Source organism: Amphiprion ocellaris, chromosome 23, assembly GCF_022539595.1.
Source record: "Amphiprion ocellaris isolate individual 3 ecotype Okinawa chromosome 23, ASM2253959v1, whole genome shotgun sequence".
NCBI lineage: Eukaryota > Metazoa > Chordata > Actinopteri > Pomacentridae > Amphiprion > Amphiprion ocellaris.
Genome location: NC_072788.1, coordinates 6,497,026 through 6,522,919, shown reverse-complemented (window position 1 = coordinate 6,522,919; position 25,894 = coordinate 6,497,026). Strand labels below are relative to the sequence as shown.

The window sequence follows — 25,894 nt, the reverse complement described above, 5'->3', positions numbered from 1 at the left end:
ATCAGAGTCAAAAGATTTGGATACGTCTTTTTCCCATTTTTGAGTTGGTAGGTGTATAGAGTGTGTCTTTGAGAGTAAACTATAAATTTTTGAGAGATTCTTCTTATTTCTTGGAGAGAGTTTCACAATGTAGTCGACAAATTCAGGTGGCTGTAAATCCGTTGGCTGTAAAGTAGTCTGAAGCGATGGAATTCTACTTGTAATAGTCTTCTTTACCTGTAGGTACTGAAGAAAATTTCCATTTCTTATTTCAAATGTTTGGAATAAGTTTATATATGTCCTAAATGTGTTATCATCCAGAAGGTGATGGAGGTGAGTGACTCCTCTCTCTGCCCATGTGCTGAAATAAAGAGCTATTTTGTTGTTTGCAAAATCAGGGTTGTGCCAGATTGGGGAGAGTATACTGGGTTTTAATTGAGAGCCTGTGATTTCCAGTGCTTTCCACCAAGCAGACAAGGTGGAAGCGATCATAGGGTTCTTGAAGCAGGAGTGATGTTTAAGAGCAGAAGAGATAAAGGGAAGGTCAGAGATTTTGATCTGGTTACAATCTAACTGTTCTAGTTCTAGCCAGGAGTTATATTCTTCATGTGGATGTATCCATTTGGTGAGATATTGTATTTGGTTGGATAAATAATAATACATGAAGTTGGGAGCCTCCAGTCCCCCTTCGGATTTATTCTTCTGGAGGGTAGTCAAGCTGATTTTAGCCTTTTTATTCTTTGAGTAGAATTTACCAATAGCGGAGTCTAACGATTGGAACCACTTTGATGTGGGTTTAAATGGAATCATGGAGAAAAGATAGTTGATTTTAGGTAATATTTTCATTTTGACTGTAGCTATTCGTCCCAAAAGGGAGATGGGGAGGTTGTTCCAACGCCTCAGATCATCACAGACTTTGTCCAAAAGTGGAGTGAAGTTCAGGTGAACTAATTCTGAGAGTTTGGAGGAAATATTTATGCCCAGATATCTGATGTTGCCAGTAGGAAAAGAATAATGCGAGTTTTGGGCTGCGGGCTTCCACGAGTTTTCTGTTAAAGGTAATATAATTGATTTTGACCAGTTGACGGAGTAGTCTGAAAGACGCGAGAAGGTTGTGATGAGGTTAAATACTTCCTTTACTGAAGTTTTGGGTTCTTGTAGATAAAGTAAAATGTCATCTGCGTATAGGTTGATTTTATGTTCAGACTCCAGAGCGCAGATACCTTTGATATCGGTGTTCTGACGTACAGCTGTTGCTAATGGTTCGATAAAGATCGCAAACAATAAGGGAGAGAGTGGGCATCCCTGTCTTGTTCCCCTTTGCAGACTGAAGCTTTGTGAAGTGATCCCATTAGTGGTGACTGTAGCCTTGGGTGAGTTGTACAGAGCTGATACCCACTGGATAAATGATTCTCCGAAGCCAAATTTGTGGAGCACAGCAAAGAGAAAGGACCAATTGACTTTGTCAAAGGCTTTTTCTGCGTCCAGTGACATAACAATAGCTTCTTTGTTGTGGCGTTGCGTCAAAGAGATTAGATTTAGAAGTCTTCTGATGTTGTTGGTGGAGTGTCGGCCATTTATAAATCCTGTTTGATCGCTGTGAATTATTGACGGGATGATTTTCTCCAGCCTAGAGGCGAGAGCTTTTGAGATAATTTTGATGTCGGTGTTGATTAGTGACAGAGGTCGATAGCTAGAGGGAAGCGTAGGATCTTTGTCTGGTTTCAATAATAATTTAATTGTCTGTGTGTGTTTCTCAACACGTAGGTGTGTAAATTGATTTTGAATCTTCCATAAAGTCCCACAGTACACTGTCAGCTAAGGGAATAAAAAAAAACGGCTGCAAAAAAGACTAAGTAGCCTATTTTCTATCCTACATAACAGCTGTAAAAATAACCATCACACTTTGTATCTGATTATTTGATTCAGCAAAGTCAAAAAAGATTACTGTTGAATATTTCAATGCAATATGCAGAACACAAAAACCAAGTAACAAGGAATTCCTGTTCACCTTCTACCTCAAAATGACATTTATCTAGAGCGCCAGAGATTCTTACTATCCATTACTGTTAAAATCAAGTGAATCACCACACGCACACCCATACAAAAAGTTCATGTGACTGTTGCCTAACGTACACAATGATAATCTCATCTTCAACTAAAAAAGCACTCAGAGCGCAGTACTCCGTCAAAGGCTGCTCATTCATTGTGTCATTTCCAAGGGATAAGTCCCAGTAAGTCCAGAGTGGTCGATCTGTAGTAGGATCGCAATCATGTGATCATTAGCAGGCAGATGATGTAGTGTTTACTTGTTGTCATGGTTACAGTGATGCCGTGCCATTATTAATGATACAGAAATCTTTAAAAAAAATTTGTGGATCCAGACTATAAGCTGCATCACTGCCAAAATCTAATAAATTGTTCCTTGTGTCATTTCTGACCTTCCCTGAAAATTTCATCTAAATCCGTTTCTGAGTAATGTTCCTAACAGACAGACAAACCAACACTGATCGTCAAATAACTCTGCCGGGGCTACGTTTCCTCGGCGGAGTAATTAATTCTAAAGCACAAAAGGAAGTTAATTTACAATAGTTCATATGATTACAATATAACTATATTTCAGGCTCGTGAAATCCAAAATGGCTGTATATAATGGCTTTATTCCGTGTGCACGAGTATGTGTGTGCACGTGTGACTGTATGTGTGTGTGCCAGACCTGTTGTAGCCCTGGACCAGCATCACGACTCTCTCCCTCAGGTCTATCAGGGCCTCCCTGTCCTGGTAAATGTCAGAAGCACACTGGGGGATCTCATTCTTCAGTTTTTCCCAGTAGTGGATCTCAGAAAACCAATTCAACAAGTTGCTGGACACACACACACACACATGAAAAACACAAAGTATATCAGGAGAATGAGTCTGTAGGGAGATCTCAAACATGCTGTTTGTGCAAGTCATCATAAAAACATCTCCTAATGTGATCTTAACTTCAAGTGATCTGCAAGGAGGAAAATTCATAAAACATTAAAATTTTAACTGGCCACAAAAAAAGGTTTGCAAACTGGGATATCTGCTAAAGGGTAAGTTATGAAGGTGGAAGACTGCCCAAACATTTGGCATGACACAATTACTACTAATTATTCTCTATTTCTGAAGCTCATGAAATGAAAAGCAACAGTAACTTTTAAAGAGATTTTTACAGTGTGTTTGCTGCAGCGTGTTTTTACTTCTCATCTCAAAAATCACCAAAATATGTCATTTGTATACACATTTATATGTTTGTGTCTTTATGTTTGTATGCAACCAAGTAGTTTTTACAAAAATATACTGCATAAGAGCCTACTAGCATTTTCAAATGTAGGCATTAGAATTCATCCCTCTCGTGTGGTTTCGGTGCAGAGTTAAAGTCTTGTGCCTCTTGTGTGTGAGTTGTGCATGCTTGTGTGTTTGTTACATTTGACCCACTTGTCAAAGTTGATGTCCAGCATGGGGATCTTGATCTTGGAGCGCACCATGAGTGGCTGCTCCAGTTTCTTGAAGCACTGTCCATCTAACTTCTGGCTCCACTCATTGAAGTGCTTCCTCTCCATCTCCTCCAAAACCTTGACCATCTGGCCGTAGTCGGAAAATATCTGCTTGCGGACGTGTGACTCGGGCATGAAGTAGGCCTTTTGAAGCACCTGGAGGGGAAGAAAAGAGGTCAAGAATGATGAAGGGCCTCAAGTTTTTCTTTGGACCCTCCTTACGTGATGGTGTGAGGTAGCCAATGTGTACCAAAACTTAGAGGGGACTCACCTCCATTGGTGCATCTAAGCGATGTTTGAGAGCCCTCATCCAGTAAACCTTGCCTGCCATCCAGGGCATATGGTCAGGCCAAGACCTCATCCCCTGGTTCAGCACCTTGTTTACCATTTTGAGCTCCCTGTCAACGATGTTGTACACTTCATCAGCTTTCTCTTCTGTGGTGCGCCTAATGACCTGTGACAGAGAACATCGTAAAACTGAGAAGGAGTAAATGAAATATCAAAGTAAGAAAAGACAAGCAGGTGAAAGACGAACTTTGGCAGCAAAGAAAATAGAGAACTAGAGTTTAACTCGGCCCTGTTTTGAGTGCAACTCACACTGAAAACTGAGAGAAATTTGTGTGCTGTCAAAGAGCATCAAATCCAACATAATTAAGATGAACTACACTAAGCCCAACTTAGGAAGTATTTCTGCTCTAAGTGATAGAAAAGGCACTTCTCTATTAACATTAGTGCTGAGAAGTGACTTTAATAGGTCTTAATGTCCAATTGTGATCCTGAAATCTATATGAACTTGGGATGTTAATGATTATTAGGTAAATGATTAATTCCTATTAATAATGTTAAAGACTAAACACATCCATCCAATCATTATCTACACACCGCTTAATCCTCTGTAGGGTCGCATTTTCGTCATTTAAATTCAGATAACGCTGAGGTTGTTGTAGTTGGTTGTAAAGAACCATAGAGTTATTTTTGATCAGGATGTCATTCAACCTGTATATGAAGAAAATCTGTAGAACAGCCTTCCTTCATCTACGTAATATCGTAAAAATCAGGAACATTTTGTCTCAGAGTGATGCTGAAAAACTAGTCCATGCATTTGTAACTTCTAGGCTGGACTACTGTAATTACCTATTAATGGGATGCCCCAATATAATTTAATAATACTTCTTTTAAAAACCTCCAGCTGCAGCTTGAGTTCTGACAGGAACTAGTAAGCGAGATCACATTTCTCCTACATTAACTTCTCTTCGTTGGATCCCTGTAAAATTCAGGATAGAATTTAAAAGGGCTGTTCAGGAGCACCTGATTCGTCAATTAGTTATGCTGTTTTAGCTTTACACTGCATGGGGATTCCCATGATGCACTGGGCTTCTCTCCTCTCCTCTCTCTTTCTTCCATACAGCTGTGTATCACCATTACATTCACTAACTCTGTGTTTCCCTTCAGGTCTTGTACTTGTTCTCTCTGCAGGTGTCTCTGGATCTACACATCTACAGGATTTTTTTCCCATTCCTTGTTCAAGGGGTGTTTTTTTTTTTTTTTGGTTCCTTCTCAACGTCACCGACTGCTTGCTCATCAGAAATCCAAAGGCTACTTTGGATTGTTGGGTTCTCTGTTCATTGTTTAAAATCCGTAAGGTCTTTACCTCACTATGTGAAGTACTATGAGACGACATATGTTGTGAATTGGTGCTATACAAATAAAACTGAATTGAACTGAAAGTACCTGGAAGAATGTCTTTTGTACTTCATTCATGTTCATTCATGTTAGTGAATAATAGTTAGTTTTCCAAAAATCCCTCATATAAACTATGAATGAAGGATTACAAAATAAAACACACAACATGCTAAACTGAGTAATATGTGTAAAATAAATGGTAAAAAAGCAACTTGAGAATGCAAATGCATTTAATGTGTGTGAGACACACCTCACGTGTGGACACAGGCCTGAAAATGTCCAGAAGTAGAACTCCCTCCTCAACTTTGTTCACCGTCTTAAATACTGAACTGATCAGGTCCTGCATATTCCTTTCCAGATCTTTTACTAATACACAAAACCTGTGTACACACACACACATACACACACACAGATGCACAAGAAGATATTCATATATGAAAATACCTGATAAATATGTCAAAAACACACTGAAACAGGAGTAAAAACACCTACACTAATATCTACAGAAGCAGACAAAGAGATAAGCTAAAGTCAAACATTAAGATAGAGAGCAAGTACAGATAACATGAGAAGAACAATTTGTTGTATTTTTAGAAGATGTCTGTGGTGCTTTCATTGGAGTCTTATGCTATATTTCAAAATGTGCTTGTTAACTCAGTAATAGAAGCACCATCTGTTGCTACCAGTCACATAACTCCTCGATCACCACATCTATGTAACTGACCAATCATGTCAGTGGCAAAGGCCCTATGTCCTCCTTTATATTCGTGGCGTCTGTCACATGACAGTGATGGGTCCCCAACAATGGGAAACTTCTGCCTTCTGTACAGGTTCCTGCCAAGTCCTGTGCCCTGCTCACAACTGGACTGGGCGATAGGGAGGTGGAGTGAAAATGGGTGAAAGGGGGGCAGTGGGAGCGAGACAGACATTAAATTTTGCACATATCTGAAATGCAACCTTGTTGAATATCCTCAATCTTAATCCAGAATTGCAAAACTCTCACTTAAAAAATTTACTGTACGAAATGGGGCTGCTGGTCTCAGTCAGTTTTACGTTCTTAAGGGGCTGTTAGGACGCGACCTGAGCAACTTGTGTGACGGAGCCGTCTCTCATTAAACATGCTGACAGTGAAACCTCCGTGATCTGTCATACCAGAATGCACTTCCCATACTTCACTCAGTTCTGAGACAATTTGGCTTACCCTGGTAACTAAATGCTTTCTGTTGTTTTTGGGTGTTTTTTTCATAACTTTGTGTAGTGAGGTAGAAAAACATCAACTTGTGATGCAGCTGCATCATGATAATTCATTTTCCATGGCTTTTACATGCAACATAACAAATTTTTAGATTTTTTAAGACATGCAAAATACTTATTTAGTATTAATTTGAATGTGTTTACAGACAAAGATCCACCTTTTGAATTCACTGGACCATGTGGTGTTTTTGACATTAAGGATGCCCTTGTCAACAGCATACAGGGTCTGCAGGCCACGATGGAGGCTGTCTTCTATCTTAAGGAGGGAGCGAGTGAACTCTGGTCCCTTATAACCACGGAAGAGTGGCAGATCACTCTGCTGACCATCCTCCCAACGGGCAAACTGACGCTGGCAGTCACACACCTGAGACAAGAGAAAGTAATGTCTCAAATGGCAAACAATACATACCATAACAATACATAATATTTCCACATGGAAATAGTCTTGATCATAAGGAGCTGTTTTAACATTATGAATCCTCAAGAGCAGCATACAGGTGTTAATGTGTGACTAAGGAAAAAAAATCACCTCAAGCAGGTCTTCGAGCCTCTTAATGAAAGCATCAAGCACCACAAAGAAACTTGTCTGGTCGAGGATCCAGCCTTTTGGAGAACATCTGATGTATAAACAGAGGGAGGGATAGAGAGGGATGACAGAGATTGAGAAAAGAGATAGAGAGATGGAAATAAAAATGAGTGGAGTGGAGGGTTCATTAAATGAAGCTCTCTTTCACATTAGCACTACAGTTTTTTATGCTTCTGGGTTAAAAATCCTCCAGACTGTTTGGGATTGGTTTTAACAACCTGTATTCAAATGCACTGCCTCGTGGAACAAACTACCACCAACATCTGAAGTCATCTTTCACCAAAGCTCTTTAAAATCAGAGCTTTTCTGTTTAACCATGTTCTTTCAAGGGTCTATTTATCATTTCATTGAAACCACCATTAAATTTGCCCAACTTCAAAACCGTGTCTGAAATAAATATCGATTCAGTTTTATGCTAAAATCATCTAAAGGAGTAAATGGCAACATTTGAAATCAAACACATTACTTAGGGAACTAAGGGCTTGAAAAGAATTCAGATGAAAGAGTCTCTACTTTTAGTCAATACACAGGTGAAACAGCATTACGTCTGGTGAACGTGTGACACGTGCAGGTAGATTTCCTTCGTGGACAGGCAGCACTGCACACAGTCGGAGAGATTCTGCTTGCTGGACAACATGTAGCCCTGAAAAATCTTGTCCAAGGAGATGCTTTGGGAGCACAGGCGAATGATCTCATTGCTAATCTGCAACACAGCAGAAAACAAACATTCCTATAACAAATAATAACACTAACCCAATGCATCTTTGTTGGTGTTTCTTGCTCCAACAACCAGGCATAGTGAATTTATACTTTGCACTTTGTAGGAGGCAAAGAATACCAGACTTCTGGTAAAGAAAACAAAGACAACATCAGCTGCAACTCACACACAGGCAGGTAACTGCATAATGGTCACTACAGCAGTTATCACTCACTAGGCTTATTATTTTCTCTCCCTTGTCTTTGGTATTTGCTTAATCACCTCAGTCAAAAGCGTTTATCCTGCAGCCTTCGTTGATTGGAAAATTATAGTAAACTTGACACTGGATTCCCGAGTGAGAAAAACACAAGTCATGCAGCAAGGCACCTAACGATGCTGAATCAGAACATAGCTACTTTGCACATCTTTTACCCCTTTGCCAGTGGAGCTGTCAACTGAAATGAGAAGATCTGCTGTGATGAAAACACACAGGTGTTTCATTTTTATGCACTGAGTCTCTGGGTATTGCAACTCTGGAGTCTGACAATCCAGGATGAGTCGGAGTGGGCTTCTGGGGTGATAATGCCTCATCAATCTAATTCAGATGTCGAGCTCATTTACAAATGAATTCTCACATCATGTTGTTATCTAGCTAATCATCATCATCATCATCATCTATAAATTGCCAACAAAAATAAATAAAAAATATGAAAGTGTCAAAGTGTTCACACATGCAAAAGTAATAGAAATAACAGAGGAACAGACAAAAAGAGGTCAATTAAATAAATTTGATAGTAACGTCCAGGTACCTGACGGAAGAGACGAATGATCTGCTCACTGGTGTTATAGTGGGGGGAGTAGTCCCAGATGATGCGAATGAGACTAAAAAAGTGATTGAGCTTAGAGGCAATTTGGTTTGGCTTGAGGGTAGCAAGTTCCTCACAGGGCTCCTTCAGAATGGACAGGTATTTCTGGTTTGATTGGGCCTGCAGAGAGCAATCCTGGGCAGCACATACAATAAGACGATAAAATTAATGATTATTAGAATAGTTTGGTCATGTTAACAAGAATTCAGGGTCAAATTTTCCAACATTCGAGACAACAAGCTAATTAAAATAGTGACATAAGTGCATTAACTTTGTTAAGAGATATTTTGTTTTTTCAGACTTTCTGTACCTGCATTTCCTTGGCCAGTGCACAAAAGCGCTCTACATATGGAGACCTGACAAGCTTCAGGATGGTCTCGATGGTTTTGACCCCCGGTTTTTGCAGCTGCCGGCAGATCGCCAACAGCTTAGCAGAGCGACTCCTCCAGAATTCTATCTCCTGCAGTGGACCGTAGTCGTCTCTAATTGTCAATGTGTCTTGGGCATCCAGTTGCTCCTTGATCTGACTAGTCCAGTGGATCATGACAACTACAAAGGAAAGACCAAGTGAATTGAGGAAAGGGTAAATGCAGGTAGGAACACATAAAGATGAAAGACAAACAGTCTGGAGTAAAGCACTACGGACAGAGGGAGGAAATACCATCACTTGTATGTATTATGCGGAAACCACTAAGCATGATGAAAGAAATCCCTTACTTTTAATATCGTGTTGAACACAAGGTCTAGGTATATGACGAGCCTACAGAAGTAGATGAAAGGCAACGCCACCCCCATCACCCATACACATCTATAAAGAACTTACTCTCCATTCTCTGCACCAGCTTCTTGTCCTTAATAGCCTCCTCAGGACTGCACTGTAGAGCCTCCATTGGGATGTATAGCATTGTGTTGCCAGACCTCTTAGATAATTCATCTGTTTGAGGACAACATTGGAAAAAACAAATGTCATTGCAGCAGGGCCACAAGTAGATAAGAGAAGCTTTATGTAGGCTATCACAGCCATCCTGTGCATACAACTGAAGTCAACATCTGTCTTGTGCTTTTTTACATTTTCTACTACACAATCATGGCATAGTATGCAATCTGTGTACAATGGCGTATATAAATACCTTTGTCCTCCATTTACATCTTTTGCCTCCATCAAATGCATGTAGGATTCTGGGCAATAGCAATCTTTAAGTGTTAAGTGTAATAACAGTGACCTATCTCTCTCTTTTGCTCTGAGGTACCCACCTGCAAGGCCCATAAGGAAGCAGTGCATGTTGCAGATGTAGCTGTCCTTGCCCCTGAAGGTGCTCATGGAAATTGCGGGGGCATGCAAGCAGGTCATGTGATTAAACAGGCTCTGGAGGGGGTCGCCTCGCACTGTGCCAAACTGTATAACTGCATCAAAAGTCTCTGCTGTGATTTTGGCTCCTGGCGTGGGGATAAAATAGCACAGCTGCTCCACCCACGCTTGCTATAAAATTCAATTTTAGATGAACGATACAAAGAGGGAGTTGGATTAACAAATGAAACACAGAGGGTAGAAGCAAGCACTTCAGCTTTTTAAACAAGGTGAACAATGCTGCTTAACTTTGTGAAATCCTGACCATTTTTCTTGCTATAGCTGCTATGTTTCTCTTCTCTATATAGAAGTATGAATCGGAAATGTAACATACAAGAAAATACATTTTCAGTACAATGTGGGCTATTTGAACAGTGCACTGCAGCGATGCCACATGATTTCACAAATAGTGACTGGAAAGACAAGGTTAAAGAACAAAAATGGTGAACACATGCATATTAAACTACTTGATTCAAATGAGTGAACTGATGTAAAGTGGCGAGCAACGTATGCTGTACCTTTGGCACGGAGTACTCCACTGAAAGTCCAGAAGAACCCATATAGACCACCATGATTGTCAAGGAGACGTCTGTAATAAATTGATCCACGGCTTTTTCATGCTCCTCAGTCCACGACTTTTCAGTTACTCCAGAAATAGCCACACAACCGATAAGCCACTTTGGATAGATGGGGAGAGAAAATAAAGGGGTCCAATAAAAGAGGGGGGGAAAAGAAAATTATTTAGTGGGTCTGTGCACACACGCCAAACACGGGTAAAAAAAAAAAATCTAAATTACAATCAGTTATCCGGCTTTACCTGACGAACGGCCTTAATGTTATCCTCATCGATGTCTTTGAAAGCCCCCTCCGCCATGCTTTCTGCTCTCCATGCAAATACACTGTGAAAAACACACGACACAGTGACAAGTTAGCATTTTGAACTTCACCGAACTCACAAAGCAACTATTGTCAGGATTTTAGCGCAATAGTGAGCTTATATCGTTTATTGTTGTTTCTATTTTCCCCCACATATACTGACAGCCTGACAAACGCGCAGGCTAACACTTGTTTCTGAACTACTCCGGTTAGCTAATGTGGCAGTTGACGGGTACAGACTAGCTTAACACAGGTAGCGCGTCCTTACCTCAAGTAAGCGAAGCCGAAAAATACGACACCGTAGAAGTGTTTACTTCAACTTCAATAGAACTGCTACGACAACTTTATGCGGACAGAAACTATTACGAGGTCGTATTTAAGGAAAGCCAACTTAATTTCATCTTTCGCGTCTCTCTCCGGTCAGTCCTACCTGCTGCCGTTATGCCCGTTACCACTTTGGTTGCCTTGGTAACCCTATGCACAGCACGAGCGCTGTATGGAAAACCAAGAGTGCCATTTGTTTTTCTTTTTTACATTAAAAAGTCGCTTTTTCGGCTTTTTCCCCCTATGGTGTACCACCAACATGGCCTCTATTAAAACACGGCTAATTCCCTAAGTACTTTAATTAACAAAATGGTGAATAATATTGTAGCGATTGTGGAGTCAGGCTAAGACTGAACTGTTGTACTGCATTGCACCATGGGAGTTCGGGGGGTTACAAACGTCATTGTGGTTCATATTAACGTAGAAGTTTTGTTAGTTTTTGTCCTTTGCTGTGCTTTTGTGATTTAGTTCTTCCATTGTGATGGTTTTATAGTACTGAATGAATGACCAAATATAATGTCTATCAAAAACTAATTGCATTTTAAACACATTAGATATTTATAATAAATCTTACATTATTCTGCATTGAAACTGAATGTACAGTATGACGAGGAAGTGAATTGTTCTGAGAACAAGTTGTTCATATTCACATTTTACATTATTTTATTAAACATCAAAACAAGCTCAGTATATCGCCCATTCCTACACATATAATTCTAATAATTAAATAGAATAATTGAAAAGATTTTACATAAAGGCAAACAGTCAACTTCTCAGATGAACTTTTTGCACAAAAATGACACTTTTACAGTGCTCCAGTTACTAGTAATAAAATGCTACCTTATATGCAAATAAAAGCTTTCTACAGTGCTCTGCTGAGTTGCAGTAAAGTGGTGCTTTTTTGATGCCATGTTGGTAAAAGCTGTCAAAATTGTAAAAAATTCTAAAGAAAAAAAAACTTTGAGTATTTTTTTCTGTAGAGTTTAAGTTATATTATTCTTTTTTGCCATCAAAAGCCCTCACAGAAGCGTTTTTCTTATTATGCAATAAAAATGGCACTTTATAATGTGCTCTAGCGAGTTGCAATAAAACAACTTTTTACATCATCAAAACTTTAAAAAAAAAGCTTTTTACACTACTTTGGTGAGGTACTGTAAACCAGAGTGGTTTAAGCCATCAAAAATGCCAGCCCTACAGGGCTTTAGTGGAGTAATGAACATAGACTGTATAATAATCTTTATTATACAGTCTATGGTAATGAAACAATTTTCACATCACCAAAAATGTAGATTTTTAGAGCTCTGTTTTCTTAATTATGCTGCTTGTTATGGCATTTTTCCTTTGGGTAAAGAGCCCTCCTTGTGTTTTGAACAGCATACACAAGTTCAAAGTTTCAGTGAAGTGCATAGCTAGAACAAAGCAGTTCCTCAGTGTTGTACCTCCCATTGTTGAGCTGGAAATGTAAAACAGTTGTACAGTACTTACCTGAGAATATAATCATGTAACCTGAATGTTTTTAAAATTATGCATTAATCACTTTAGTCTAAATATAGCCTAACTGTAGCGGGTGGGAGACAACTGTTTATCATTCGTTGATTTTGAATTGTACAGTTTACAGAGTCAAATATTGATTTGTGTAAGAAAATAATCAACCTTATCTGTCTCCAAGTAAACATATTACTTTTCTTTTTTTTTTTAAACAGACATTTGAGAAGTACCGATTTATGGCACCTTATTGATAGATGTCAGGCACATGAGGCAGGACTGGTATGTGTTTTAAGAGTGTGTGAGCTGTATGTTATTTTTAGGCATGGTTGGAGGAGTGATTCTTTGGTTCTGCATGTTGTGATTTGTGAAACTCAACATATGTGGTCATGTACAAGCACAAGTAACTACATTTGACATAAAATACTGTTCACTCCAACAACATGTGTACCTTAATAAAGTGACAAGATCTCATGTTTGCACCACAATAAATCCCAATAGCAACAAAAATATGGACTAAATCTGCACAACTATGCTGTGATATCTTTATGTAGGCCTCCAGTCTTGAGCATAGATCGTCTAAGAACTTTTCCAAATTGTCCGAGGTCGCCATCCAGTGGCAGAATGACTCAAGTGCTGTGGGGCAAGACCTAAGACACTTATTAATATCGCAGAACAGATATTGCAGTCAGTTGCAGGAAATAAATTACAGACCTAAGGAAAGTTGACACTAATTTGAAGATAATGTGCATTCCACAAAAATCTTCAAGATATTAAATGTGCATGTAAATAAATGGACTTGATGGGAAAAGATGTTTAATAAAGCAAGTGAAACGAACATTCAGATACATTCTTATCTTTATGTTTTGCAGCTGTTTACACTGAATTTGACTGGAACGAATGTAAATATAATGGTAGATGTTTAAGTCCAGAAACAGTGTTTATGGTAAACTAAAATATTGTCTTAAGATTGTTGTGCTGACTCTTGTAGAACACCTTCAGTAGGAGACAGTACATTTTTAAAAGTACAACCACCCTATATTTCTTATGAAGTGAGACTGGCACTTCAGTTCTCCAGAAACTGGCTTTAAGTCTGTTGTATGCACAAATGTCCTTTTAAAAAAAACTAGTGAGGAGGCCACCAAGACACCTATGATTCTCTTGAATGAGTCACATTGAAAGGGGTTTTATATTAATAATTGACATTATTTTGTAGAATACCCTTTTCACTTTGACATGAAACAGTATCTATTTTTATGAATTCTCAGCAAAAAAAAGCTAACTAAAATTGACCAGAAAGGTAAAAACTTTCAAGAAGGTGAGTACTTTTTATAGGCACTCTAAAAATATACTGTACTCCTAGAGGAAACAAATATTTGGTTATTTGACATGAAAGTTGAAAGGAAATGGATACCCTATTAAAAAATGATAAATCTACAATATTTTAATATCACATGTAGTTCACTTTAGCTAAACCTCTTATCTCTTAAATTTAATATTTTTGTTACCACTAATTGCATCTTATATCTATCTCCACCCATCCAGAGACCTCCAGTGTATAAACATAGAAACATGTGATAAAGAGGCTCCTAAACCCAGAGGAAGTCTGTTTTGGTCTGTCAGGGGGGACATTCAGGGTCCTTCTCTCCCTCCCTTTCAGTAGTTTGAGCCAAGTCCTTCTCCTTCCTTCTCTCTCACAATGCTGAGCGACTCCAAACTTATCGTCTGTGAAGCTTCATTAGAATTCATTTGTTTGAATAGGTTTACTTCTCAGTGCCGCCCCCCCCCCCCCCCCCCCCCCCCGCCCTTGTTTTCAGACAGAGAGGAATGCATATTAGCATGAAAATGTCCTTTACTTCACTTTGACTGACTGCATTGTTTGGATGTGCATCTGCATGTTTCAAGTGTCTGTCTGTACCTGGATGTAACTAGTGCAACTAGTGCAACCAGTAAATCTTTCTTGCTGGTACTTTGCTAGCAGCTGTGTACTGGGTCAATATATAATTGAGGTACTTTTGAAGTCCATGGGATATATCTTGCATACATTTTTATTAAAAATAGAAAAAAAATTAGGTTTATATTCTTTATGATCATGTCTTTACAAATTCCACAATTATTTGTTATGAAAACAATCACTTAATAAAAAATGACTGGATATCACTAAAATATCAACTAAATAACCGTCCAAATTTAATAACAACCACCTTCTAATTAGCTAAACAATAATGAGCTTATTCAAAAACCGTTTTTATTGTGTTCTCTGTAAGTTGAGATAATCATGACAGATATTTCTTTTTTGGCAATGCATCCAATTTTATACGGAAAATAACAAATTATATCTGTGTCCGAGAAATCACTTTCCACTAAGTTACCCATTACAAAAACACCTCTCAAGGAAGTGTGTTGATTCCAGATCACATGACCTGCTCCACATGATGTCATTTCCTCCTGAAGAAAAGACTGGCCAGACTCCAAGGCTTTCTGAGTTATTTAATATAAAGTAGTGTGTAAGTGTGGATTTATGGCATGTCAACAGGTTTACTACAATATCTTTAAAAATAACTTTCAATTTCAGTTTTACTCAATTGTGTATATATTTAGAGGAGTCTTTCTCTAAAAATACCATGTGGTGTTTGGTTATAGGCAGCCATGTTGATTTTAGGCCTGAAAACAGTGAAAATGTCAACTATGATACAAAAAGTCCCGCAATTATATATTGACCCTACTCGCTCTGTTTGTGTTCTGAATGGATACAAACTCACAAGTGTGGTGTGGAAAAGTTCAGCTTGTTTTAAACAGGACAGGTGGTGACTGACTGACATGTTTTTCCCTCGGGGCTTACCACAGCTGTATGTGTACAAACCTGTAGACTCATGGCAGCTTTCATTGCCCTTGACATTTTCTGCATATGCTGAACTGCAGCCGATTTGGGGAGCTTCGGGCCTCGCCAGATTCGTTCACGTACTGGATTCTGACAGCTCAGCACTTCTTAGCCCGCTGGTTATCAATTTGTAGTGCATGTCAGTGCTTTGCATTTAAATCCTTTCATTATCTTCAGATTATTTTTTGTTTCCGTTACTGTCAAAATACAACACGCGCAGCAATTTGTAGATATTTGTGGGTTTAAGCTCAGAAGAATATGCACGTTGCAGCAGCACAGTTATCACAGCAACTTAAGCCTGCAGCTAAATCTTTTGGGAGGATAATGTTGCTTTACTTCCATTTGATACCTGCAAAGAATGTGAGTGTGCTTGCACTCTTTTTGGCCTCACTCAACACTTGGAAACTCAAAATTTTCTGTATATTTAGAGGTCCAGACTCGGGCATATCAAAGCAATATGAAACTCAGACTCTGAACCTTTCAACAAATGAAAACAGTCCTCTGTAGTTCAGATATTTAAACTCACCGGCATCAGAATTGCTCCTGCTGACCTTGTGTCACAGCGCTGAATTTCCCGCCAAGGTTCGCTGGTCGGTGAGGCATGCTGTACAGTGAAAAAGTGATGATTTGAGAGTGGAATAGAGGTGTGACGGTAAGCTGACACAGGAGTGAATAGCTTGGACTGGGAGATACTGACATATTAAATGCAAACACATCTACATGTGAGTGGATTAGGGGGATGAAATCACCCATACATACGTACATATATGTCAAAGTCTGGTGGAGAACCCAAATACAAAACTGCCAGAGTCAGAGAGGCAGGCAGGCTGGCCAAAATTAAAGTCTGTGAGATCAGAAGGGTTGGAGAAGAGAGGGATGGAAGGATAAGAAAGGAGGACAGAGGCTCTATAACGGGCTGTTTGGACCAGATGAGGGAGAAGATTTACAGCGTCACTTAGTAAAATGAAAAAAGATGGCCTTTAGATGAGCACAAGGAAAGTTAAAGATTTGTCTAGTGTACAAGTGGTCAGTAGAATAGAGAAGCTGGAGGCAGCAGCTCTAATAGCTGTCCAATATTTCAATAAAAGTACATTCAACACACACACACACACGCAGCCAGAATCTTTTCAAGGCCCTTGACCCACACTGACAGCACCCTGTGTTCTCTCCACTGATAATGAAGCCAGAAAGGAGCGCTCAGACAGCTGGAATGCCGCCGCAGCCTCGTCAGTGTGTGTGTGTGAGGAGAACAATAAGTGTGTGTCGGTGCAGCCACGCAGAGTGATGGATAAATACACCTTTAATAACAGACCAGTGATTCAGTACAAAGACAGGCAGCTGTTTGTCTGGCAGCAGGGAGGAAGGCACAGTCACAAAGATCAATATACAAAGAGTCCTGCATGTTTAAGAATAACATACTGGATAAACAATGACACATATTTGTTAATATATCAGGTGGGTAGTGTGTTGAAAACAATCTCAAGGAAAGAGAAAGCTGTATTTGTAAGTGAAACTTCTAATGTTTAGCTACCTCTTTAAAAGAATCCCTCCTTTCAAGTTTTAATCCTGACTCAGCCATGGCTTTTTTGGCCTGTTTTATTGAGGACTCATTCTCCAAAGAGCAGCGGTTTCAATATTATTGATCCAAGCACTTCTTCATCCTTCTCTATGTCTGCTACCTTGATGAAGTGAGAAACAAGATAGATGGAAAGTAAAGGAGCAGCTCAGAGATGTAAGGAAGTAAGAATTATGCATCTGGATTTAGAAAAGAATGATTTACGATGAAAAAGCAGTCATAGGATTGAAATATCTTCATTTAGGAGATGATGTTGGAGGAACACGTCTGAGTTCTGTGCGGGTGTGAGTGTGTTTAGTGAGAGTTTGGCACAGTGGTGATACATGAGTGTCACAGATGCAGTGAAAGGACTCCTCCAAACTGGATGACATCACCACTGAGCCTTTTGATCATTTTCTCCAGCTCCACGAGGGACAAACTAACACACACAAACACACAGTTTCAGTTGGCCATCTGTCATCTTAACCCCCACTTACAGTGGAAAGTTGGCTGTCACCGTGTTTAATCTGGATGCACTGGAATTGCACAGTGATTCATTAATGTTTACAGAACAAAGGGAGTTGGCAGTTCTCGTTAGCGTTGTTTGCTTTTATTTCAATTAAGGGTGAAGTCGGCGAGTATAATCCAATACAGCTTTTTGTCAAATTCAGTGAATGTCACCTCATGGACTAGTAGCTGTCTGTTGTGTGTGCATGCGCTGGAAAAAATATCTGGTGTTCATGCGCATCTTTGGCTCTTTAAATATGCAAAGTAGGTGTGTCCGAGCTACGGGACACAATTTCAGGACAAAGGCAGCTGTAGACGCAAAAGAAATGGTAAATCCCACCAGTGCTAACTAAATATGAGTGACGAACTAATAGCAGTATGTACCGTGATCAACAGCAATAAGATAATTGTTCGACAGAATGATCAATAGTTTAACTAGTTCAAAACACATAACAAAAATGTAATATTTATTTGCATGCATAAACTTCAAGTGAGCTTCCACTGTGGTACATAACCAGCCTATCATATCCCTTGATAACTGAGCATCTTCACTGTTCGTCACTCTACCCCCATCTGAATCTGTGCAGGTCTCCCAAGGCACGCTAGTCTGTGACCATCTCATATGTGTCAAGGTGAGAATGTTTAGCATGTCCCAATACACAGTGTCTCAAATGCACTCTGCCAAAAACACCTGCATGTCCTTCTACATCTGGTTGGATTTCAGAGAATTCAGATCAGCCAGATTTTTTTTTGGCCAATTTGATCCCTAAATTTCTGCACAACTACGTCACATTGCCTCAGTATAAATCAATTTGAGCCACACAGACAGATGACAGCTCATTTCACATTACAGATTACGACAGTCAATGCTGAAGGCGCATTATTATGACAAAGTAGTATGTCTACATTCAGTATGCACACTGCATGAAACTAGTATTTTGTCAGGGTAGCTGTAGTCTCTACTAGTAAAAAGATTTGGAACACAGCCGTAGCCTTTTTCCTCCTGGTCTTCATTAAAAATAGGTCATTATAGTAAATCAATAACTATCCACTGGAATGCAACATTTTTATCATGATACTTTTCCAGTTCTAATGCTAACTTTCTAAAATGCCAAATATTTAAATATTATCAATCTGTCTCCAGAATCACGAGACTCTACCTTTCACTGACCTTTGAGTATTCCATCAATCAGTGCTGTCAGGGGAAGTAAGGATTCTAAAGATCCATCAATCTGTAGATTTGACCTCACTTGACAGCATGTGGAGCAAACACCTCCCTCCAAGGACAACTTTCAGACATTTAGAGTTTCAGACCTACCTAAAGACATATATTTGTAATGTTCAATTTTGATATTACCCAACGTGACTTTATTACTTATTAATCAATAACTAAAGTGCAGATTTTCACACAGAATTTTTACAAATGAAGCGAGTGGACACGAGTGCCTGGGTGTTTTTGTGTAAGTGATTAAATAAGAAAAAGCTAGGACTAAGTGTTCCTGTCAGTGTTCATCAGGGCATCACTGTGTCTATATTTTGCAGGCTGTAAGTATGGGTTTGTCCACTTGGTGGTGCTGGTACTCTGCAACCATGAGGAGGCTTCAGCAGGGAGTTGGACGTCCTCTGTCAGCTAAGTGCTGCCGCAGTACGCTTCCTCAGAAAAAAGGTGTTTTTACATGAGTGGGTTGTTTACATTTGGACTCGGACATATATTTTATTTATTTCAAGTAAAGAAGTGTACATTTAAATATATGCAGAATGTTTATATTATTGCAGAGTGTGAGCTTGAAGGTGCAATTTGTGATTTTTTTTTTTTTTTTTTTTACCTTTGTGCTCTTATTTGCTGTCTTGAAAAGGGTCTTATAGCATCACATAAATACACAGATGACATTTTGCCCATATACAATAAACTACAACAGAAAAATGTGTGTGTCACAGGTTCTCACTTGAATAAAGGCTGGCGTATGGCAGCGTCACTAGAAGTAGTCGCTGATGTATGTGGCGAAAAGACGTCTGTCCCAGTCAGCTGTGACACGACTGCAGCAACGAGGCATTTCAGTGCATCCCAGGGAATCTCCTCATATTCATCCAGGTACCGACTGAGCAGACTCTGGCTCACCTAGGGAGGCATCAAGCCGTAGATCTTAACAGACTGGCTTTGAAATGCAAGGCAACACACCAAGGGCAAGTGAAACGCAGAGCAGACAGAGTAAAGATGGAATTGGAGAGAAAGACATTTCAACAAAGGCCATAAGTAGGCTTCAATCTCATACATTTGAACCAGATTGTCATTATCCATTAGTCTAATTGGCCTTTACTCTGACAGGGTATGAAATGGCCTTTCTGCTCGAGTTCAGCCTATATTTGTGGTTTAGTGCAGATTACTGACAAGGGAAACATCAGCCATGCATAAATTCCATTCAGTCATCACTGTCATAACTGAAAGCACATATTCACTGTATCATTCAGTAGTTTTCACCAGCAGCCTAACCGCTGGACGGATAGCAGTCCATCTGATGGCGGATATGCCAATAACTGTCGTGGTTTCATTCAGTAACAAATGAGGCTCTGATTTCAAAGTCAGAATCACTGAACACAATGTTCCAGCCCATCTGCAGAGATCTCTAACTTCCAGACAGATGGAAAAAAGCCATAAGAAGAAGGGTGATGTTGGTTTTCGCTCACTAAAGATGACACTATAGACAGACTTATGTTTGTGTACATATCTTCATATGGCCGTATTGGTTTAAATTTTTTGGCTAAAGATAGTAATGACATATTTCAATTGGGAAGCAGAGGTGAAGCTTGAATCTGAAGTTTAAACTTGCCCAGTTCAGGCATCCATGAAAGAGAGAAGTGGCATTTGGCAAGGAACAAGCACTGACCCGGGAAGAGAAAACCAGGGCTTGCGGTAAGCTGATAATACATTTTTGCATTGTTTTATTCATGTTTAACTAAATTATGGCAGAAAATGCAGAAAACTGCACTGATGCATCTCAGCATCTCTGCATCAAAGCCCATGAAGAGAAACTCAAATTAGAAACAGTGGTATATGGGACAAATCTGATAAAAAACCTCCAACAAAATAGTTTTGCCACATAATGACATCTCAAGCATCTCCTTGTGGGAACATTGAAACCTTTAAGGATGTTTCATGAATAGTTACATTATGACAATACCTACATTTAAATCTCACTTAAAATGTCAAATTTACCTTGAAACAATCAATAGTTCCAACTGACGAAGAACAAAACTGTTCTTCCGTACAAGTGAAGCAAGGCTTCGTAAAGAGCTCCGGATCACGAAATGAGGTGTAATAAACAAACCAGGTGATTGAGTTAAAAACTAAAACTCTTAGTTTTAACTAAACAATATCATCTCTTTAACTCAAACACATTTGATTCTTTGATCTTACTAGCAGAAATACCAATTAGCTGTTACGAGCACACAAGGACACAGTTGCAACACCAATTACAAACAAAATAAACACTCTTTCTTCTGTCCAGTTTTCTTCTTTTTCCTTTAGTTTTATTTTTTGGCACTTTGCCTTTATTAGATAGTGACAGTTTAGTCTGTGAAAACAAACCTAGTTGAAGGCTCATGTTATCATTTATTTATATGTGAATCATCCATTCATAATCAGTTACTTGTGCTTTTGCTCATTTTCAGAGGAACAAAGTGCCCACATCTTTTCAGGTTAAAGCTGACCACTGCAATTTGTCGTGTCCGTGTGTTACATAAGTAGGTTCAAAAATAGAGACCTCAGGCTTTTATGAGGAATGAGGTACAGTCTGAAGAAGCCTCTTTGTGAGCATATAGAATGTAGACGTGGAGTTTCTGATATGGTCAAGTAAAATTCCATAGGTCAAACCTGTCACACCATTCAAAACAAGCCAGTGGAAAAGAGTTTTGTGTCCACTGTCATACTATAAATAGGCGGTCACACTTGTGCTCCTCTGTGAGAAATGCTGTACAAATTCTGCCTTTCTGCCTACTGCAGTGGATCAAAATTTACCATCAAGCAGCAAAGTGCTTCTTGTGTTTCTAAGGTCATAAGAGTCACAGCAATTTTTCCACAAGCTCGAGATAAGAAAGATGGAGAGCAAGAGATGGTTTCAACATCCACCAAAGGTCCCCAACTGGAACTAAACCTTGGATGTTGCCATTCTGTTCTACTGCTTCTTTTGAGCGTTGCCATGTGTGTTTTCTTAAGTAGGTGCTGGCATTACTGGCTTAATGAGAGGCCTAATGAGTCAGTCAAGTGCATGATGTTAAGAATATTAGTGCACAGGGATAAGTGGTGCTTCTGCACTTGTAAGTCTAGTTGTACAAATGTCGCCATCTCAAGTTTAGCTCTTAAGATAAGGAATCAACAGGATTATGAAAGCTATGTCTGCACAACATCTAAACTGACAATAAACAGTGAGGTATTGACGCTTGGCTGAACCAACCCTTTACTTGTAATCAAGAAAGAAAGTGAATCATTGAAACCAATGCCAAATTTTGATTTCCAGGGAAGTTCTATTTGAATAATAGGTTTCTTCTGGCTGGAAATGACCTAAACAAGTGACAAAAGACCGTAAAACTTTATGTGAGAAATGTTAATGACACATTGACTTATTTCTATGTTACTACAGGGCCAAAACTATTCGTACCCTTTGTCAGTAATCAATAGCAAAGCCTGTGTTTGTCACCACATCAAACAGTTCTTCTAATTGATAAAATGCTTTCTGCATGTCTGCACTGGGATTTCGGACCGCTCCTCTTGCAACGATCTCCAGGTCTTTGACGTTGAACGGATTCCTCGCCATCACTCTGGTCTTCATTTCCCTCCACAGATCCTTGATGGGATCCAGGTCTGGAAAAAATGCTGATAGTATGTTCCGTTCACTATTTCTTGACCACTCTGGCTGTATGTTTCAAATCACTATCTTGTTGGAAGGTACAAGGCTTCTCAGTGCCTCCTGTTTGCCTCCAGATTCTGAATGTAGACCTGTATGCTCTGGCAAAGTTGCCTGGTCCAGTGGCTGAAAAACACCACAAGGCATTACAATCATACCATCATGTTTCACTGAGGGGGATGGAGTCTTTAACTTGATTTCTTTGCAAAATGAAAGCCACATCCCTGTGTCTGAACAGTTTTATTTTGGTGTTATCCAACTACAGAGCCAGCCTTGTTCAGTGTCTCCTGGAGTTTCTGGCTTGTAATGTTGGCACCAGAATTGCTGAGGTTCATCAGGATAGTTGGTGGCGATTCTTGGGACTTCTCATCATCTCTCGCACTACCATTCTCTACAATGCTGAGGTCCGTTTTGGCTTCTGACCACACCCTTTGAGATTTTCCTAGTGTCCTAGTACTTTTTTATTACGCTTTGCACTGTGGTCACTGGCACTTGAAAAACCTTGATATGATTTTATAGCCTTTACAGTCTTGTAAGCAGCCACAACACACAACTCTGTCTCAATGATACCCCTAATAGCAAGCTCGCTAAGCTCTTTGGATTAAGGCATGACTTGCAAATGACTTGTGACTGATTAGAATAGTCCTGCATTACCTGCTCTCAGTTTACAATGCATTAGAATGCTCTGGATCAAAGCTGCATTTTTGGACTTTTAGTTGAAGAATACTTCATTAAATCAGTATATAATCCCTTAATTCAAACAATGTTGAATTAGAAAATACAGTAACAGTATAGTATGCTTCTGTTCTCATATGGTGGCATTTATGAAGTTGGTGGTTGGCTGTGTGCCACTTGTACCTAGAACGTTATGACTGTTATGCATCGAAGGCAAAGAACAGGTACGACATGGAAGGATGAAAATGAATCAAAGTAAAGACAATAAAAATTGACTTTCCCAAACAAACAAATTGCTTGATGTATAACAGTGACATTTCCCTAGTTACAGAGAGGCGTGTCTGAAAAGCAACAAACCATAGAAACTGACAGTCAGGCCTCCACTGGTATAATAAATAGCTGCAAATCATGCTGATGAGCATGAGAGAGCAGGGAAACAGTGGGTCGATACGGGGAGTGAAAGATTCATCTGAATAAACCAAATCAATCAAATATTCATCAAGTATTTTTTTGTATTTTGTCATGCACAAATGACACTTGAGTCTAAAAGAAACACTTGTGCAAGGGGAAAAAACGGCTACTAAGCAGCTGAATGAATTCCAGACAGGAGTGAAGGCGGGAAGACAGAGTAAAGATGGTGCTGTCCCGTTCTTGAAGTCCTCTTCTATCATGCTCTTGGCAGCCATCTGCCTCAACTGGTCGGGGTGATGGTAAAGAGGAGAGACGTAGTAATGTAGTAGGAAAAAAGACACCTATAGAGAGGATAAAATACAAGCCAGCACTAACTATATGTTCTGTCAAAGAGGAAAGTTGTAGCTGGATTCAAAGCAGACCCTGATAGCTGAAGGCTCTTGCTCCAATTCTGCTTTTGAAACCACAGGTAAGCAATTGGGATAATATTGTACAGTAAGGTTTTTAAGATATGATGGAGAAGGATTTTAAATTCTATTCTTGATTTTACAGAGAGCCAATGGAGAAAAGCCTATGATAGGATGAGGGGAGATTGTAGGTTTACACGCGAGTCACAGTCTAAGATAAACATTTATTTATTTATTTTAAAGTTGATAGAGTTCTCAACTAAACCTCAACAACTTAGTATTACAGCACTGTAGCTGAGCCTCAGTCTGTGGTAGGCATTTCAGTCACTGGAGTCAATCAAAAAGGTGGCTGCAGTGGAGTGTGTGGGTAGGAGGGCTGAGATCGACAGCGAGACGCTGAGGAAAAAGAGTGAACAAGAGACAGCCACATGGATGGAGTAGAACAACAAGATAGAAGAAGCAACGGGGATTGATGGGCTAACAGCTGACACTCACAGCTTGTAGAGCAGTGAAGAGCAGGCGGCTCCACAAAGAGACACGAGGTTGTTAACAATGTAGGTGATGACGCACAAGGAGATGCGGTTGTGGTGCTGAGAGCAAACCATCAACATCTTCTGCAGCATATTAAAGCTATGAATTCAGGGGTTAAGCAGGATATCTGTCAAATAAGGAGAAATGGGTGTAAAAGTAGAGAACAAATACTTAGAAGAAAGGGGATAATTAATGTAAGGAAGGTAAGGAGAAATAGGTACGAAAGTTTAATGTATGTTTTCATTAAGAGTATTCAAGAGTGAAACTTTTGTCACACCCGCTTAATATAATCACGGATCATGGCCCTACATCATTAACTAAACGAGACTAGATAAACATGAGACTCGACTCTGAGCTGAAGGGAAAAGAAATCTTGGCAGCAGCAAAATTCTCCTGTGATCACATTAATATTGAGCTCAACTTTGTCAAATCTAATTCACACTGATGGAATAAAGGAATGCCAGTTGAGTGACAGACATCCACAAACCCACACACTCTCTGGCTCTCATCAGCGCAGCAGCCATGAATAGATCCTCAGTTGTCAGAAAAAAGCAGAGGAGAAGACATGTATTCATCATCACAAGAGCATAAACACTGCAGGGGACGGTTTTCTTAATCAAATACAAAAAGCATACAGTTGTTCTCTAATCTCAGTGTCATGTTTAAGCAAAACCTTGAAACTCTGTTGTATGCAGCATAATGAAGACACCAAAACACGCACGTCGTCTTTCTCACTCATGCATCCGCCCTCACACCTGTCTTCATTTCAGCTCTACTGACACAAGGGCAAAGTGTTCACAAAGCAGTAAAAACAATAAAAACCCCTAGACAACCCAAGAAAAAATGTGGTGACAAAGCAAAGGTTCCTGACTTGAAGTTCCCATTTGAAAGAAGCGGATGGAAATATGAAAGTCGGGCAGATTATACATGCATTCAACCATTTTCTTCCACTTTTTCGAGGTTGGATTGCAGAATCAGTAGGTCAAGCTGGTAATTCAAGATGTCCTTGTCCAAAGTAATGTATTCCAGTTCTTCCTGGGGGGTTGTAGGGGTGGTCCTGGGCCAGATGAGATAAAAGGGAGATAAAAAGACAGGACAAATCCTAATCAGATGCATGAACCACCTTAGCTGGCTACTCCAAGTCCAGCCACCCTAAGGTTTTTGTAACCACAACCTCATTCATTTGGTCATTGACCTAATGTGAGGGATAAAACTGATACAGACTGATAAACCACGACATTCCAGTCCACTCCTAACGCTGCACCAAGCCGTCTGTCCATCTGCCATCACTTGTCAATAAGATCCTCTGATATTCCAACTTCATCACCAGTACATATGGCTCTTGTCCATCTAAACAGCTACATCTTTGCAGAACTGGCTTCCCAACAACACATCAATTAGATTTTT

The 25,894-nt window shown here is 39.6% G+C and overlaps 1 protein-coding gene across 1 annotated transcript in view; it reads right to left on the bottom strand.

The window, feature by feature from the left end:
* The window catches only part of dnah2 (dynein, axonemal, heavy chain 2), a 72,497-nt gene extending 61,245 nt beyond the window's left edge, over positions 1-11,252 (bottom strand). Inside the window, exons 1-14 of the mRNA XM_035950287.2 lie at positions 11,079-11,252; positions 10,752-10,833; positions 10,453-10,611; positions 9,841-10,066; positions 9,410-9,520; positions 8,897-9,135; positions 8,530-8,721; positions 7,569-7,726; positions 6,967-7,054; positions 6,596-6,801; positions 5,434-5,563; positions 3,772-3,954; positions 3,442-3,656; positions 2,696-2,842 (exon numbers count right to left, since the gene is read on the bottom strand). Coding sequence (XP_035806180.2) covers positions 2,696-2,842; positions 3,442-3,656; positions 3,772-3,954; positions 5,434-5,563; positions 6,596-6,801; positions 6,967-7,054; positions 7,569-7,726; positions 8,530-8,721; positions 8,897-9,135; positions 9,410-9,520; positions 9,841-10,066; positions 10,453-10,611; positions 10,752-10,808 — 2,111 coding nt within the window. The 5' untranslated portion in view covers positions 10,809-10,833; positions 11,079-11,252. The remainder of the gene's footprint in view (positions 1-2,695; positions 2,843-3,441; positions 3,657-3,771; positions 3,955-5,433; positions 5,564-6,595; positions 6,802-6,966; positions 7,055-7,568; positions 7,727-8,529; positions 8,722-8,896; positions 9,136-9,409; positions 9,521-9,840; positions 10,067-10,452; positions 10,612-10,751; positions 10,834-11,078) is intronic.
* Between the last annotated feature and the right edge of the window lie 14,642 nt (positions 11,253-25,894).